Below are 15,009 nucleotides of genomic sequence, written 5' to 3' on the forward strand. Positions count from 1 at the left end.
CACGATGGCTTATGACTGTAATCCCAGCACTTTGGGAGGCTGAAGTAGGAAGATGACAAGGTCAGGAGATCAAGACCATCCCGGCTAACATGGTGAAACCCCATTTCTACTAAAAATACAAAAAATTAGCCAGGCGTGGTGGCATGCACCTGTAGTTCCAGCTACTCGTGAGGCTGAGGCAGGAGAATCACTTGAACCCGGGAGGCAGAGGCTGCAGTGAGCCAAGATCACACCACTGCACTCCAGTCTGGATGAAAGAGTGAGACTGTCTCCAAAAAAAAAAAAAAAAATTAGCTGGGTGTGATGGCACACACCTCTGGTCCCAGCTGTTTGGGAGGCAGAGGCATGAGAATCCCTTGAACCTGGGAGGTGGAGGCTGCAGTAAGCAGAGACCTCACTACTGCACTCTAGCCTGGGCAACACAGGGAGAAGTGAGGAGAAGACGACTTCATTTCACTTTACACCTTATTGTGTATCATTCTCTCCATATATTCATTTTTATTCTTCTTTTAAAAAAACATATACACATATCAGGTTGTGTATGCTTTTTAATGAGACCTCTGGGTAGTGAGACCATGAACATTCATCATCCATATACTTTTCTATATTAACAAGCTATTTTTAAGAGGAGATCCTAAGATTAAAAACAAAATTCCTTCCAGGCTGTTATGTGGCCATTAAGCAATATCCTTTGAAAAGAATTCTTCAATGAAACCAACTAAAAGCACTATCTCCACCTCAATCAAAAGAATGCCACAACAGCTTTGTTGAAGGCCTTATTTAAATTAAAGGCGACCATATCTGCACCATTCTTTTTTTCTTTTTGAGACGGAGTCTCACTTTGTTGCCCAGTGCCCAGGCCGGAGTGTAGTGGTGCGATCTTGGCTCACCGCAACCTCCGCCTCCCAGGTTCAAGCGATTCTCCTGCCTCAGTCTCCCAAGTAGCTGGGACTACAGGCACGTGCCACCACGCAAGGCTAATTTTTTTGTATTTTTAGTAGAGACGGGGTTTCACTGTGTTAGCCAAGATGGTCTCAAATCTCCTGACCTCCTGATCTGCCTGCCTCGGCCTCCCAAAGTGTTAGGATTACAGGCGTGAGCCATGGTGCCAGGCCTTGCACCATTCTCTTAAAGTATTACCCTGGTAGTTCAATTCTAAAAAGGAAATCAGCTTTACTTTGAATGCCGATTCTCTGAAAATAATTCATTAAGATGAAAACACAATATTAAGATGTAAATACAACTATGATACTAATTTGACTCGATTTCACTTTAAAAATAAAAATCCATTGTAGCATGAAAGTAATATATCTAATATATGCAACATAAACCTGTATAGCTGATTATACAAAAGCTTTTTTGGATGGGAATTTTTAGAAAATGAATTAGAACACATATTATTTTTTTTTTTTTTTTGGAGACAGAATCTTGCTCTGTCACCCAGGCTAGAGTACAGTGATGAGATCATGGCTCACTGCAGCCTCAACATCCCAGGCTCAATCCTTCCACCTCAGCCTTCCAAGTAGCTGGGACTAGACAGGCCCAGCTAATTTATAAATTTTTTTTTGTAGAGATGGGGTCTCCCTATGTTGCCCAGGCTGGTCTTGAAATCCTAGGCTGAAGTGATTCTCCCACCTAGGCCTCCCAAAGTGCTGGGATTACAGGAGCGAACAACGATGCCTGGCCAGGACACAATATTAATACAGCACTTCAGAAACAAAACCATATACATGCCTCAAAGGATAAATGTAATGATTCAAGAACACATTCTTATAACTTTCTTATTAAATCAGCAACTCTCTAATTGTATAAAGAAGATTGTACACCAATATTTTTATATTAAAGTATGAGTCATTAGGCTCATTTTTAGAGAATATGGATAGTATTTTGAATTAGATTTCCCAATTAATAGAAATGTAGGCTTTTAAACATTTTAATATCAGGTTAAACATTTTTAGTAGGAATCTTTCTAAAACTCATTCTTTATAACCATAGAAAACCATGTGTAGTTCACATAATTTAACTTTCTTCTGGTGATCAGCAGAAATCCCATTTTTTCCTAATGGGCAATAATTTTTGAGTCCTGTAATATTGCTGACTAACCTGTATGACCTCATATAAATTTTTTAACATCACCTCATAACAATGTGCACCACACCCCTCCACACCATCCCAGCCCTACACCCCTCTATACTTTTTAGAGGCTTTACATTCCCAGAGATTCTTTTTTCATCTCAATAACAGGTTGGAGACACAGCAATACAGAAGACGATTCTCAAGAGGACAGACTGTAAAGGAAATTTTTCCCATATTATAAGTAAAATAAATGTTATCGAAAAGGTTTTAAATCACTGGTTCCTAATCTATTTTTAGTTATATGAGGTCTCTCAAGATCTGATGAAAACAATGGGTACTTTCCTCCATTTATGAACACCACCACCACAAATTTTGTGTACAACATCCCAGTGTTATTGAACTGTCTAAAGTTTACCAACAGCCCTGCTATAAACCCAAAAACACCAGGCAGGGATTTCTGTTTTGTTCACTGCTGTATTTGAAGTACCTAGGATAGTGCCTGACACATAGAAGGTACTCAGTAAATGTTTGCTGCAAGACTGAATACATAAATGAATTTGTATAGAAGGATATTCACTGCAGCACTGCTACTACTGGCAAAAAACTCAGAACAAACCTAAAGGTCATTCACAGGGAAATAGTTAAGTAAAACTGTGGTACATTCATACTAGGAAATAATATGTGGAAATTAAGAAGTGCAAATATATCCACACCAATTTAGAAAACTCTTATATTAACAATATATTAAAAATACATATACTGTTAAGAATTTAAAGTTTCAGAAATGTATGAATACATATGAGTCTATATATAGTAAAGTAGTTCTTGTTTAAAAACAAAAAAAAGTCTGGAAGGTTACACACTAAACTGATAATAGTAGCTACATCTAGGACAGCAGTTCTCCAGGTGTGGTTTGGAGAGTCCTGGGGTCCCTAGGACTTTTTTTGGGGTCCACGAAGTCAAAATTATTTTCATAATAATACTTAGATATTTGGCTTTTTACCTCTTATTCTACAATGGGTTATTGTAGAGGCGACATGACATGACACGTGGTATATCAAGAGACTTGAATGCGGAAGCAGACGTGAGAATCTAGCTCTCTTACTAAGATACACATTAACTGGCAAAAATGTGAAGCAATGCCATTCTTCTCTTTCAATTATTTTTGTTTTAGAAAATATGGCCGGGCACAGTCGCCTCTAATCCCAGCACTTTGGGATTTGAGGTGGGCGGATCACTTGAGGTCAGGAGTTCAAGACCAGACTGGCCAACATGGTGAAACCCCATCTCTACTAAAAATACAAAAATTAACGGGGCGTGGTGGCACGTGCCTGTAATCCCAGCTGCTCGGGAAGCTGAGGCAGTGCAATCACTTGAACCTGGGAGGCAGAGGTTGTGGTGAGCCGAGATCCCGCCACTGCACTCCAGCCTGGGTGGCAGAGTGAAACTGTCTCCAAAAAAAAAAGAAAAGAAAGAAAATATAGTTATTTTTTATTAAAAAGGGTCATTTATGTTAACAAGTAATAGGTATATTATTGTTGGCTTTAAATGAATACTAAAACAAATTCAGTTTTAATGTCTAATATATTTAATACTGACAGATGTTAACTCACTATACAAAAGCCCTTTAAGTTTCTTAGTAATTTTTCAGTGTGTAGTGGGGTCCTGAGACCAAAATTTTGAGAACTCTCTCAAGAGAGAGCTGAGCACTTTTAGGATTAAGGGGGAATGATAAGACTTTCACTTTATCTGTATAGCTTAATAGTTACAACCAAAATATATTTGTTACTTATACAATTACAAATATAAATACAATGATCCTTCAACGTACAATTGCCTGTATTAACAGTGTTTATTTTCATTACAAAGTAGAGCACTCATATGAAGCAGTTTTCTGATTTCTAGCCACGCAACCTCTCAGAATGCAGTTTCTATGGACTCAGGCCGCTTAAAAGTTAACAAAAGGTCAATCCTAGACACAGGTGTGAAGCCTTTGGGGTTCTCTTCGGTTCCCAGCCTAGTCCTCCAGCCTGTTAATTCTTCCCGTCCCTGGAGGCTCCTTTCCAACATCAGGGGCCCTACTTGTCCATGCCCCTTGCTTTCTATCGAAACAAGCAAGGATATGACACAATCTATTTTTGGTTGGTTGATTTCATGAATATACCCACACAAAATCATGCCAAACAGCTATTTTAGTGTTTGAGCTTATCATCTCTAATTATGTAGCGAGATGCTTTCTTCATCAATAAGTTCCTATTTCCACTAATCAGGTTTAGGGATGTTTCTAGGCCTGAGGGGTTTGGAAATTCATAGTAAGTCCATTGGACTGATCGCTGAAGAGTAATGACATCCTTTAGAAAGACTGTTAGTGCACAAAAAACCCTTAAAAAAAAATCAATGAATACAGGAGCTGATTTTTTGAAAAGATCAACAAAATTGATAGACTGCTAGCGAGACTAATAAAGAAGAAAAGAGAGAAGAACAAATAGATGCAATAAAAAATGACAAAAGGGATATCACCACCGACCCCACAGAAATACAAATGACCATCAGAGAATACTATAAACACTTCTACGCAAATAAACTAGAAAATCTAGAAGAAATGGATAAATTCCTGGACACATACTCTCTCCCAAGACTAAACCAGGAAGAAGTTGAATCCCTGAACAGACCAATAACAGACTCTGAAATTGAGGCAATAATTAATAGCCCACCAATCAAAAAAGTCGAGGACCAGATGGGTTCACAGCTGAATTCTACCACATGTACAAGGAGGAGCTGGTACCATTCCTTCTGAAACTATTCCAATCATAGAAAAAGAGGGAATCCTCCCTAACTCATTTTATGAGGCCAACATCATCCTGATACCAAAGCTGGCAGAGACACAACAAAAAAAGAGAATTTTAGACCAATATCCCTGATGAACATCAATGCAAAAATCCTCAATAAAATACTGGCAAACCGAATCCAGCAGCACATCAAAAAGCTTATCCACCATGATCAAGTGGGCTTCATCCCTGGGATGCAAGGCTGGTTCAACACACACAAATCAATAAACGTAATCCGGCATATAAACAGAACCAAAGACAAAAACCACACGAGTATCTCAACAGATGCAGAAGGGCCTTTGACAAAATTCAACAGCCCTTCATGCTAAAAACTCTCAATAAATTTGGTATTGATGGAACGTATCTCAAAATAATAAGAGCTATTTATGACAAACCCACAGCCAATATCATACTGAATGGGTAAAAACTGGAAACATTCCCTTTGAAAACTGGCACAAGACAGGGATGCCCTCTCTCACCACTCCTATTCAACATAGTGTTGGAAGTTCTGGCTAGGACAATCAGGCAGGTGAAAGAAATAAAGGGTATTCAATGAGGAAAAGAGGAAGTCAAACTGTCCCTGTTTGCAGATGACATGATTGTACATTTAGAAAATCTCATTGTCTCAGCCCCAAATCTCCTTAAGCTGATAATCAACTTCAGCAAAGTCTCAGGATACAAAATCAATGTGCAAAAATCACAAGTATTCTTATATACCAGTAACAGACAGAGAGTCAAATCATAAATTAACTCCCATTCACAATTGCTTCAAATAGAATAAAATACCTAGGAATCCAACTTACAAGGGATGTGAAGGACCTCTTCAAGGAGAACTACAAACCACTGCTCAATGAAATAAAAGAGGACACAAACAAATGGAAGAACATTTCATGCTCATAGATAGGAAGAATCAATATCGTGAAAATGGCCATACTGCCCAAGGTAATTTATAGATTCAATGCCATCTCCATCAAGCTACCAATGACTTGCTTCAGATAACTGGAAAAAACTACTTTAAAATTCATATTGAACCAAAAAAGAGCTCGCATTGCTAAGACAATCCTAAGCCAAAAGAACAAAGCTGGAGGCATCACACTACCTGACTTCAAACTCTACTACAAGGCTACAGTAACCAAAACAGCATAGTACTGGTACCAAAACAGAGATATAGACCAATGGAACAGAACCCTCAGAAATAAAACCACACATCTACAATCATCTGATCTTTGACAAACCTGACAAAAACAAGAATGGGGAAAGGATTCCCTATTTAATAAATGGTGCTGGGAAAACTGGTTAGCCATATGTAGAAAGTTGAAACTGGATCCCTTCCTTACTCCTTATACAAAAATTAATTCAAGATGGATTAGAGACTTAAATGTTAGACCCAAAACCATAAAAACCCTAGAAGAAAATCTAGGCAATATCATTCAGGACATAGGCATGGGCAAGGACTTCATGACTAAAACACCAAAAGCAATGGCAACAAAAGCCAAAATTAACAAATGGGATCTAATTAAACTAAAGAGTTTCTGCACAGCAAAAGAAACTACCATCAGAGTGAACAGGCAACCTACAGAATGGGAGAAAATTTCTGTTATCTACTCATCTGACAAAGGGCTAATATCCAGAACCTACAAAGAACTCAAACAAATTTACAAGAGAAAAACCCCATCAAAAAGTGGGCGAAGGATATGAACAGACACTCCTCAAAAGAAGACATTTATGCAGCCAACAGACACATGAAAAAAAATGTTCATCATCACTCACCATCAGAGAAATGCAAATCAAAACCACAATTAGATACCATCTCACACCAGTTAGAATGGAGATCATTAAAAGGTCAGGAAACAACAGGTGCTGGAGAGGATGTGGAGAAATAGGAACACTTTTACACTGTTGGTGGGACTGTAAACTAGTTCAACCATTGTGGAAGATAGTGTGGCGATTCGTCAAGGATCTACTAGAAATACCATTTGACCCAGCCATGCTATTACGGGGTATATACCCAAACGATTATAAATCATGCTGCTATAAAGACACATGCACACGTATGTTTATTGCGACACTATTCACAATAGCAAAGACTTGGAACCAACCCAAATGTCCATCAATGACAGACTGGATTAAGAAAATGTGGCACATATACACCATGGAATACCATGCAGCCATAAAAAAGGATGAGTTCATGTCCTTTGTAGGGACATGGATGCAGCTGGAAACCATCATTCTCAGCAAACTATTGCAAGAACAGAAAACCAAACACCGTATGTTCTCACTCATAGGTGGGAATTGAACAATGAGAACACTTGGACACAGGAAGGGGAACATCACACACTGGGGCCTGTCATGGGGTGGTGGGGAGGGATAGCATTAGGAGATATAACTAATGTAAATGATGAGTTACTGGGTATAGCACACCAACATGGCACATGTATACATATGCAACACATATACATACGTAACAAACCTGCACGTTGTGCACATGTACCCTAGAACTTACAGTATAATAATTAAAAAAAAAAAAAAAAAAAAAGACTGTTAGTGGAGGGAGGAGGAAGAGGGCAATCATTCTCTCCAGATGGCTGTCTCTTGGAAGCCTAGTTCTAGAAAATGCTAGGAGTAGAGTGATGGGGAAAGAGGAAGGCAGGAGCTAATGTAAGCTGGTCCTGGTACTTCACACCCTTTATCTCTTTAAATACTAATAGCCACCTGAGGTGAGTAGCATTTGCTTTTTTTTTTTTTTTTTCAGACAGGAATTTTACTCTTGTTGCCCAGGCTGGAGTGCAATGGCGCAATATCAGCTCACTGCAACCTCTGCCTCTCAGGTTCAAGCAATTCTCCTGCCTCAGCTTCCCGAGTAGCTAGGATTACAGGCATGCGACACCATGACCAGCTAATTTTTTGTATTTTTAGTAGAGATGGAGTCTCACTACATAGGCTAAGTTGGTTTCAAACTCCTCATCTCAGGAGATCCACTTGCCTTGGCCTCCCAAAGTGCTGGGATTACAGGTGTGAGCCACTGCACCCAGCCACACATTTGCATTTTAAAAAGAAATAAATGCTCAAAAAAGTAAGTTACTCAAATGTCCCTATCTAGCAAAGAAATAGTGTAAGGATCCAAGTTACTCCTGTTGGACACCAAAGTCCCACTGTCCTACTCCATCACTTTACCATGCTGACTTTATGGTTATTACTCACTGACTGCCTGTGGGTCTTCTTTCGATATTTCTCTAGCCCTAATGGAGTACAGCACCCTGTCCTACCTTCTCTAGCCTTGATCTCACCGTAGGCCTTGAGAACACACATTCTCTCATTTCTGCTTCATATGGCACTGTTTGGGGGTAGTTGGTGGTGGTAATACTATAGGTTCCCCTACTTATGCCCTTTTCTTCCTATCATCTGGAATACTCTAAGCCCCTTTTTACACCTAATTCTGGATTTGAAGATTCTGACGGAGTTGTATGTTTAGAAATTTGTCTTGTTATCTGTGATACATTTTTTGAGCTACTTTTTAAGGTAACAGACAGTAAAAAATTATACATTCCTACCTCGTGTCAATTAAGATGTGTTATACAAACTAAGCATTGTCAATCAGGGCTTTTCCCTTAAAAAAAGAAAAAAAGGGGGAAAGAAAGAGTGCCATAAAACCATGAACACATACAGTTTTCTATCTTTAAAATGAAAATAAGTTACTTCTGAACTGTGTAAGTAATGGGTTAATCAAACTTGATAGTTACCACAGTCAGAGTATTAAAGCCAGCTCTCCCAAGCAGATGTCCCAGGTCATTGACAGCAGTGAAAGGAGAAATGTGTGGAGAAAATCCTCCTTCCCTTTCTGTTTCCGCTAACTGTAAGGAACACCGAAGTTCATAGAGTGTGTCGCCTCCAAACATTGCACCGATAAACACTCCATCTGGTTTTAAAATATAATGAATCTGTAATAAATACAAGACAACAAAATGATTCAAATTTTTACATATATAAATGTTAAAAAATATATAGTGTCTAAATCAACATTTTATGACAACCATTCCTATTATGCCAAATTAATAATCACATAATTTAACAAATAACATTCTAATGCAACCAACTGTCAGAAAATCATGATGCATAATATACTTGGAAAGACAACTATACATTCACTAATATTAATGCCTATAAAAATATGTTGTACGTTTTCAAGTTTTCTAATAGGTACAACTTAGTTTTATAATCAGAAAAATGCTGAAAGAGAAAAAAATCTTTAATTGGGGTAGGCTGCAAAAATCACAAACCTCCCTGTATCTATGGCCTCTGAACTGTCATTTTCTAACAACTTTCATCAAGATAGGGAGTCTATTTCCCCTCCCCTTGAATCTTGGCTGGACTTGTGACTTGCTTTGGCCAAAAGAATGCAGTGGAAGTGACAGTGTGCCAGTTCCAAGTCTAGGTCTCAAATGTGTTGCATGCTTCCACCTGCTCTCTTGGAGCCCAGCCCAGCCACAACGTGTGAACAAGCCTGAGCTAGCCTAGCGGAGGAGGAGGATGTGGAGCTGAGATCAGCCAGCTGTGCACACTGAGGCCTTCCAAACCAGCTAGCTCCCAGACAATCTGGCAGCTGATCACAGACACATGGACGAGCTAAGCCAGACCCAGATTTCCTAACCAAATCCAGCCCCAACTGCCAACCCACAAAATCGTGGGCTACACAGTTGTTGTTTTAAGCCATCAAGTTGGGGTGCCTTATTATGCAGAATAAGCTACAGAGAACTCATTATGATTCACAGCATTAACCTAGAAACGTATTAGTTTTCTTTAAAGAGAAGTAATTAATTTATTTTCCAGCTTTAAAACAAAACCAAGTTCTAATTGGTAGCTTAAGGAAAATAATGGCCAGAGTGAATTCCAGTACCACAGATTTTGCTCACTCTCAGACTACAAGCTGTAACTAGTTTGAATGACTATTCTCAGCAATGAGGACCCTTACAGGAAAAGGTAGATTCTGAAGTAAACCAGAATCCAAATCACAGTAGGCTCTTCTAATAAAAGCACTGTCTTAAATGTATATTTAATATATCATGAAGCTATTAAAAGCAGTATTAATAATTTGTAAAGGCTATGGTTCCTTCCCTTCTTCACCTTTAGTGTTGCTTCCTCTTCTTGTCATCAAACTCTACTAAACCAAACACCTAAGACTTAGTCCTCAGAAGTCTGTAGCCCCCACTCTCCGTCAAACGGCTTATCAACTTCCATGATTTCACAATGACCACTTTCCAATCTCTAACTTCAGCTTGGCCATCTTCTTAAAGTCTAAAATCATCTTCAACTGCCTATTCCCTGGACATTTGTCTCTCAGCATACTTATCGGCCCTGCTCCCTCCAACCACCACAAGGAAAACACCTATTTATCAAATCAATTCCCCTGTCCAACTGCCATATTTCTATTGCCATCTTCTATTCCCTTTATCTGACCATCAACATTCTTTCTCCTACTTTTACTAATCCAGACTCAAAACCTGAAAGTGAGCTTTGCCTCCCCCGTTTGATCTTCAGATCTAATCAGCCACTAAACTTGATTCTTTCTTTGTAGAGTCCTAAATACTCTTCCTTTTAACTCCTACCATTACCACCTAGATTCAGTTTATCTCCTCCTTGGACCACTGAAATAGTCTCCCTTCAATTTAACCAACTGCTCCAGGCATCAGTTTTTCGTTTGTTTGTTTGTTTGTTTTTGAGACAGAGTCTCACTCTGTCGCCTAAGCTGGAGTGCAATGGTGTGATCTTAGCTCACTGCAACCTCTGCCTCCCGGGTTCAAGAGAATCTCCTGCCTCAGCCTCCCAAGTAGCTAGGATTACAAGCACCTGCCACCACGCCTGGCTAATTTTTGTATTTTTAGTACAGGCGGAGTTTCACCATGTTGGCCAGTCTGGTCTCGAATTCCTAACCTCAGGTGATCCACCAGCCTCGGCCTCCCAAAGTGCTGGGATTACAGGCATGAGCCACCGCATCCGGCACAGGCATCACTTTCTAATCAGCAAAACAAATATATCTTGCAGAGCTACTTAACACAAATATAAAACAGAGCACAGCTAATGGAAACTGGAAAATGATATGCATTCAGATATGGCCATTATTATTTTGCCCACCAGCTTTGTCATGATGTCATTTTCCTCTTCAAAGTGCTCCAGTGGCTCTGAATTGCATAAACTCCAAATTCCTCAACCTGACACTCAAGTCCTCCTAAATACTGTCCCAATATATCACATTTCATTTCCCAGAACCATACTAGTCCCCCAAACAGGTTTCCTTTTGGTTCCTTAATGCTGATGAGGCTCTTGTGCCTCTCCACCTATCCTGCGATTCTCCCTTCTTAGAATGCCTTCCCAATCCAAATTTCACCCACCCTCTAAGGCCCTGCTCAAGTACTTTCCTCTTGAAGCTTTTCTAGGCCACGTCAAGCCACAGTGATCTTGTTCTCTCCTTTGAACACATACTTTTTACCTGCCTCTCACCTGTCTATTGATACGTGTGAATTAATAAAAATTTACCTAGTACTCTCTGAGTATAAGGCATTGGGAAAATACAAATATAAATAAGTAGGTTCCTACTCACAAAAAGTTTATAGGCAATTAAACTATAAGAAACAAGAAGGAATCCACACAGAGAATGTCTTATGATATCAATATTATTTTGCACAGTTTCTAGCCTGTTCATATTTAAAACTTATCTCTACAATTAGATTTCTTAAATTCTCAGGGAAAGGAGAGTTGCCCAATGTACTACTAATACGCCAAATGGCACCAGGTGATTTCACTGATTCCTTTCCCAACTGTCAGACCTACAAGTAAATAGTTTGTGAAAATGGAAACATCTGTAGGTTTCCAACAATAAAGAAAATAACACAAGATAGTTGAATGAACGTAAGTTTTCTTACCTGCTCAAGTGCTCTAGGAAGGTCATTCACCCAGTGCAAACTAAAATATGAGAATACAGATTTGTTTTAGCTTAATTGGCACAATTAATAAAATTATCACCAGGTTAATGATAACCCATAAAAAGGTGTTAATTTTGAAGTTTAAAACTGCATATCAAAATCCACTGATTGTTTTCATACAAGTTTTAAAATTACAAATATTCCTAGGGGAAACCTTCTTTGTGTCACACCAGAAAATTCCCCATGTCAATATACCACTTTGCTTAACTGAAAGAATCTGATATGATTATTTTCTAATTATTCATCACTGAATTATGTAAAAGTCATTCCTACTATGGCATTTTATCTAAACAGTGCTATTCTGAGACCTTATTTGCAAAAACTAGTAAAAATGCTCAAATAAGCTCATTAGTTAAATCAATTAAGCTACAGAAATATAATATTCTTCTAAGTCAGACTTTCTCAGAAAATAAAATTATCTGCAGACCTAAATTTTTTCAAGGCAAATAGTATAACTCAGCAAAAGTTTGATTCTGTGAGTTTTCCAATAATATACCATTTTTTTAAAAATCAATTTTTAAGACTTTATTTTTAATTATTTTTTGGAGCGTTTTAGGTTTACAGCAAAATTAAGAGGAAAACCCAGAGATTTTTTTACATACTTCTATTCCCACACATGCACAGCCTCCCCTATTATCAACATCTCCAGAGTGTGCATTTGTTACAACTGATGAACCTATACTGACATGTGATTATCCCCCCAAGTCCATAGTTTCCATTAAGGTTCACTCTTGGTGTTGTATATTCTAAGGGTTTGGACAAATGTATAATGTCATATATCCAACATTATCAAGTATCATAGAGTAGCTTTACTGCCCTAAAAATCCTCTGTGCTCCACCTATTCATCCTTCCCCAACACAACCCCTGGTAATCACCAATTTTTTTCACTGTCTCCAGAGTTTGCTTATTCCATATTGTCATAGTTGGAATTATACACCATGTAGCCTTTCCAGGCTAGCTTCTGTCATTCAGTAATACGCATTTAAGTTTCCTCCACATATTTTAACGGCCTGACAGTTTCTTTTTAGTGCTGAATAATATTCTGTTGTTTGGATATAACAAAGTTTATCCATTTATCTACTGAAGAACATCTTGGCTGCTTCCAAGTTTTGGCAATTATGAATAAAGCTACTATAAACATTTGTGTGCAGGTTTTTGCAGGGACATAAGTTTTTATCTCTTTTGGGTAAACACCAAGGAGCATGCAATCGCTGGATTGTATGGTAAGAATATGTTTAGTTTTGTAGGAAACAACCAAACTGTCTTGTGCCTGTACCATTTTACATTCCCACCAATAATGAACTCTACATCCTTGCTGGCATTTAGTGTTGTCAGAGTCCTGGATTTGGGCCATTCTAGTAGGTGTGTGGTACATACATCTTTTAAGGTGATAAAAACAAACAAAACCAGAGCTATAAACACTGAAACTTAATCTCTTGCATTTTCTTTTCTTTTTTTTTTTTTGAGACGGAGTCTTGCTGCTGCCCAGGCTGAAGTGCAGTGGCACAATCTTGGCTCACTGCAACCTCCACCTCCCAGGTTCAAGCAACTCTCATGCCTCAGCCTCTTGAGAAGCTGGAATTACAGGCATGCAACCATGATGCCCAGCTAATTTTTGTATTTTAATAAAGACGGGGTTTTACCATGTTACCCAGGTTGGTCTTGAACCCCTGGCCTCAAGTGATCCGCCTGCCTCGGCCTCCCAAAGTGCTGGGATTACAGGCGTGAGCCACCATGCCCGGCCCTTGAATTTTCTTTTGACTCTACTCTCACCTACAGTGTAGTCATGTGTGACAGCAAAAGTCATATTCTCAGTCTCCTCAAAGTACGGTCACACTTTCCTGGTAGAACCGCCTCCCCTATGCTGAGTTTCAGGACAGAACTGAATGCCCATTTCAAACCATACTGTGTTAAGCTCATATTTATCTTTCCTAAAGCTTTTTGACCTTAAAAACTAAGGGGCTCATATTACATACTCTGTCATACTTATGGGAAAACAGAAAGCAACAGAATTAGTCACCTGCAAATAGCAAGCAGATGAGCTAACGCAAAAACTCAGGTTCTGACTCCCTGCCCAGGGTTCTTTATAGACCAAGGTTCTGCATATTTTTCATTTCATAACAGAATGTGAGTTTTCTAACTTTGTTCAGCACATCTAAAAAACCAGGGAAGGAATTACACACTCACTAAAGAAAACATCAAGGGTGACCGGCTTTCCCAGAACGTAAGACTTTCAGGCCAAAAGTGGCAAAGTCCTGGGCAGACCTTGATGATTGGTCACCCTAAAAACAGTTATCAAAAGAGTTGAACTGGACATGGAGAGCCTGTTGAACTTTTGAAAGAAAACCTATTTGACTATAAGAAGACAGAAGAAATAAGATACCACAAAGATATTTTTTCTCTGTTAGACTCTGAGTTATTTCAGGACAGGATCCCTGTCTAATTCATTTTTGCATTCACCCAAAACATCTGACTCAACGCCTTGTATCCTATAACCTATTTGATACACACTGGCAATACATGTTTGTGTAACATATGTGGAGGAAGACAGAAAACATAAAGAGAAAAGAGTAATCTTGAGAACTACATTCTGGTGCAGAATTATTATTATTATTATTACTATTATTTTGAGACAGGGTCTTGCTCTGTCACCCAGGCTGGAGTGCAGTGGCATGATCATGGCTCACTGCAGCCTCAACTTCCCAGGCTCAAGCGATCTTCCTGCTTAGCCTCCCAAGTAGCTGGGACTACAGGCGTGTGCCACCTTGCCCAGTTAATTTTTTAATTTTTTGTAGAGGTGGCGTTTCACTGCTGCCCAGGCTACAGTGAACTCCTGGCTTCAAGCAATCCTCCTACTGCAGGCTCCCAAAGTGTTGGGATTACTGGCGTAAGCCACTGTACCCGGCCAGAAGAATTAAGGCTAAAGGAAAACTAGCTGTCCTACATTTGCCAGAATGAGTTTATGATTGCTGAGAGCAGGAGTTTGAAAGAGTATATTCTATGCTCTCTGGTGGAGATAATATAATATAGAGCCTCAATTTCTTTTTTTTCCCCCCAACTTTCCACAACTTGCTCAACTCATCTGTGATAGAAGGGTTTTCTTCCCAATGCAACTTATTATTTTGGA

General features: G+C 39.0%; 2 protein-coding genes across 9 annotated transcripts in view; one reads left to right on the plus strand and one right to left on the minus strand.

Moving 5' to 3' along the window:
- Positions 1-15,009, plus strand: part of ESF1 (ESF1 nucleolar pre-rRNA processing protein homolog) — a 130,025-nt gene that overhangs the window by 35,529 nt on the left and 79,487 nt on the right. The window lies entirely within an intron of this gene.
- Positions 1-15,009, minus strand: part of NDUFAF5 (NADH:ubiquinone oxidoreductase complex assembly factor 5) — a 35,571-nt gene that overhangs the window by 10,051 nt on the left and 10,511 nt on the right. For 7 of the 8 annotated variants that reach the window (XR_001447604.3, XR_013399743.1, XR_013399742.1 and 4 more), the window contains exons 6-7: positions 11,822-11,861; positions 8,645-8,842 (exon numbers count right to left, since the gene is read on the minus strand). Coding sequence is in view for 5 of the 8 variants with exons in the window: in XM_001083688.5 (XP_001083688.1) it covers positions 8,645-8,842; positions 11,822-11,861 (238 nt within the window). In the remaining 3 variants the exon portion in view is untranslated. The remainder of the gene's footprint in view (positions 1-8,644; positions 8,843-11,821; positions 11,862-15,009) is intronic. The other variant, XM_028828173.2, reaches the window with a different exon arrangement.

Source organism: Macaca mulatta, chromosome 10 (genome assembly GCF_049350105.2).
Source record: "Macaca mulatta isolate MMU2019108-1 chromosome 10, T2T-MMU8v2.0, whole genome shotgun sequence".
In the NCBI taxonomy this organism is placed as follows: Eukaryota; Metazoa; Chordata; class Mammalia; order Primates; family Cercopithecidae; genus Macaca; species Macaca mulatta.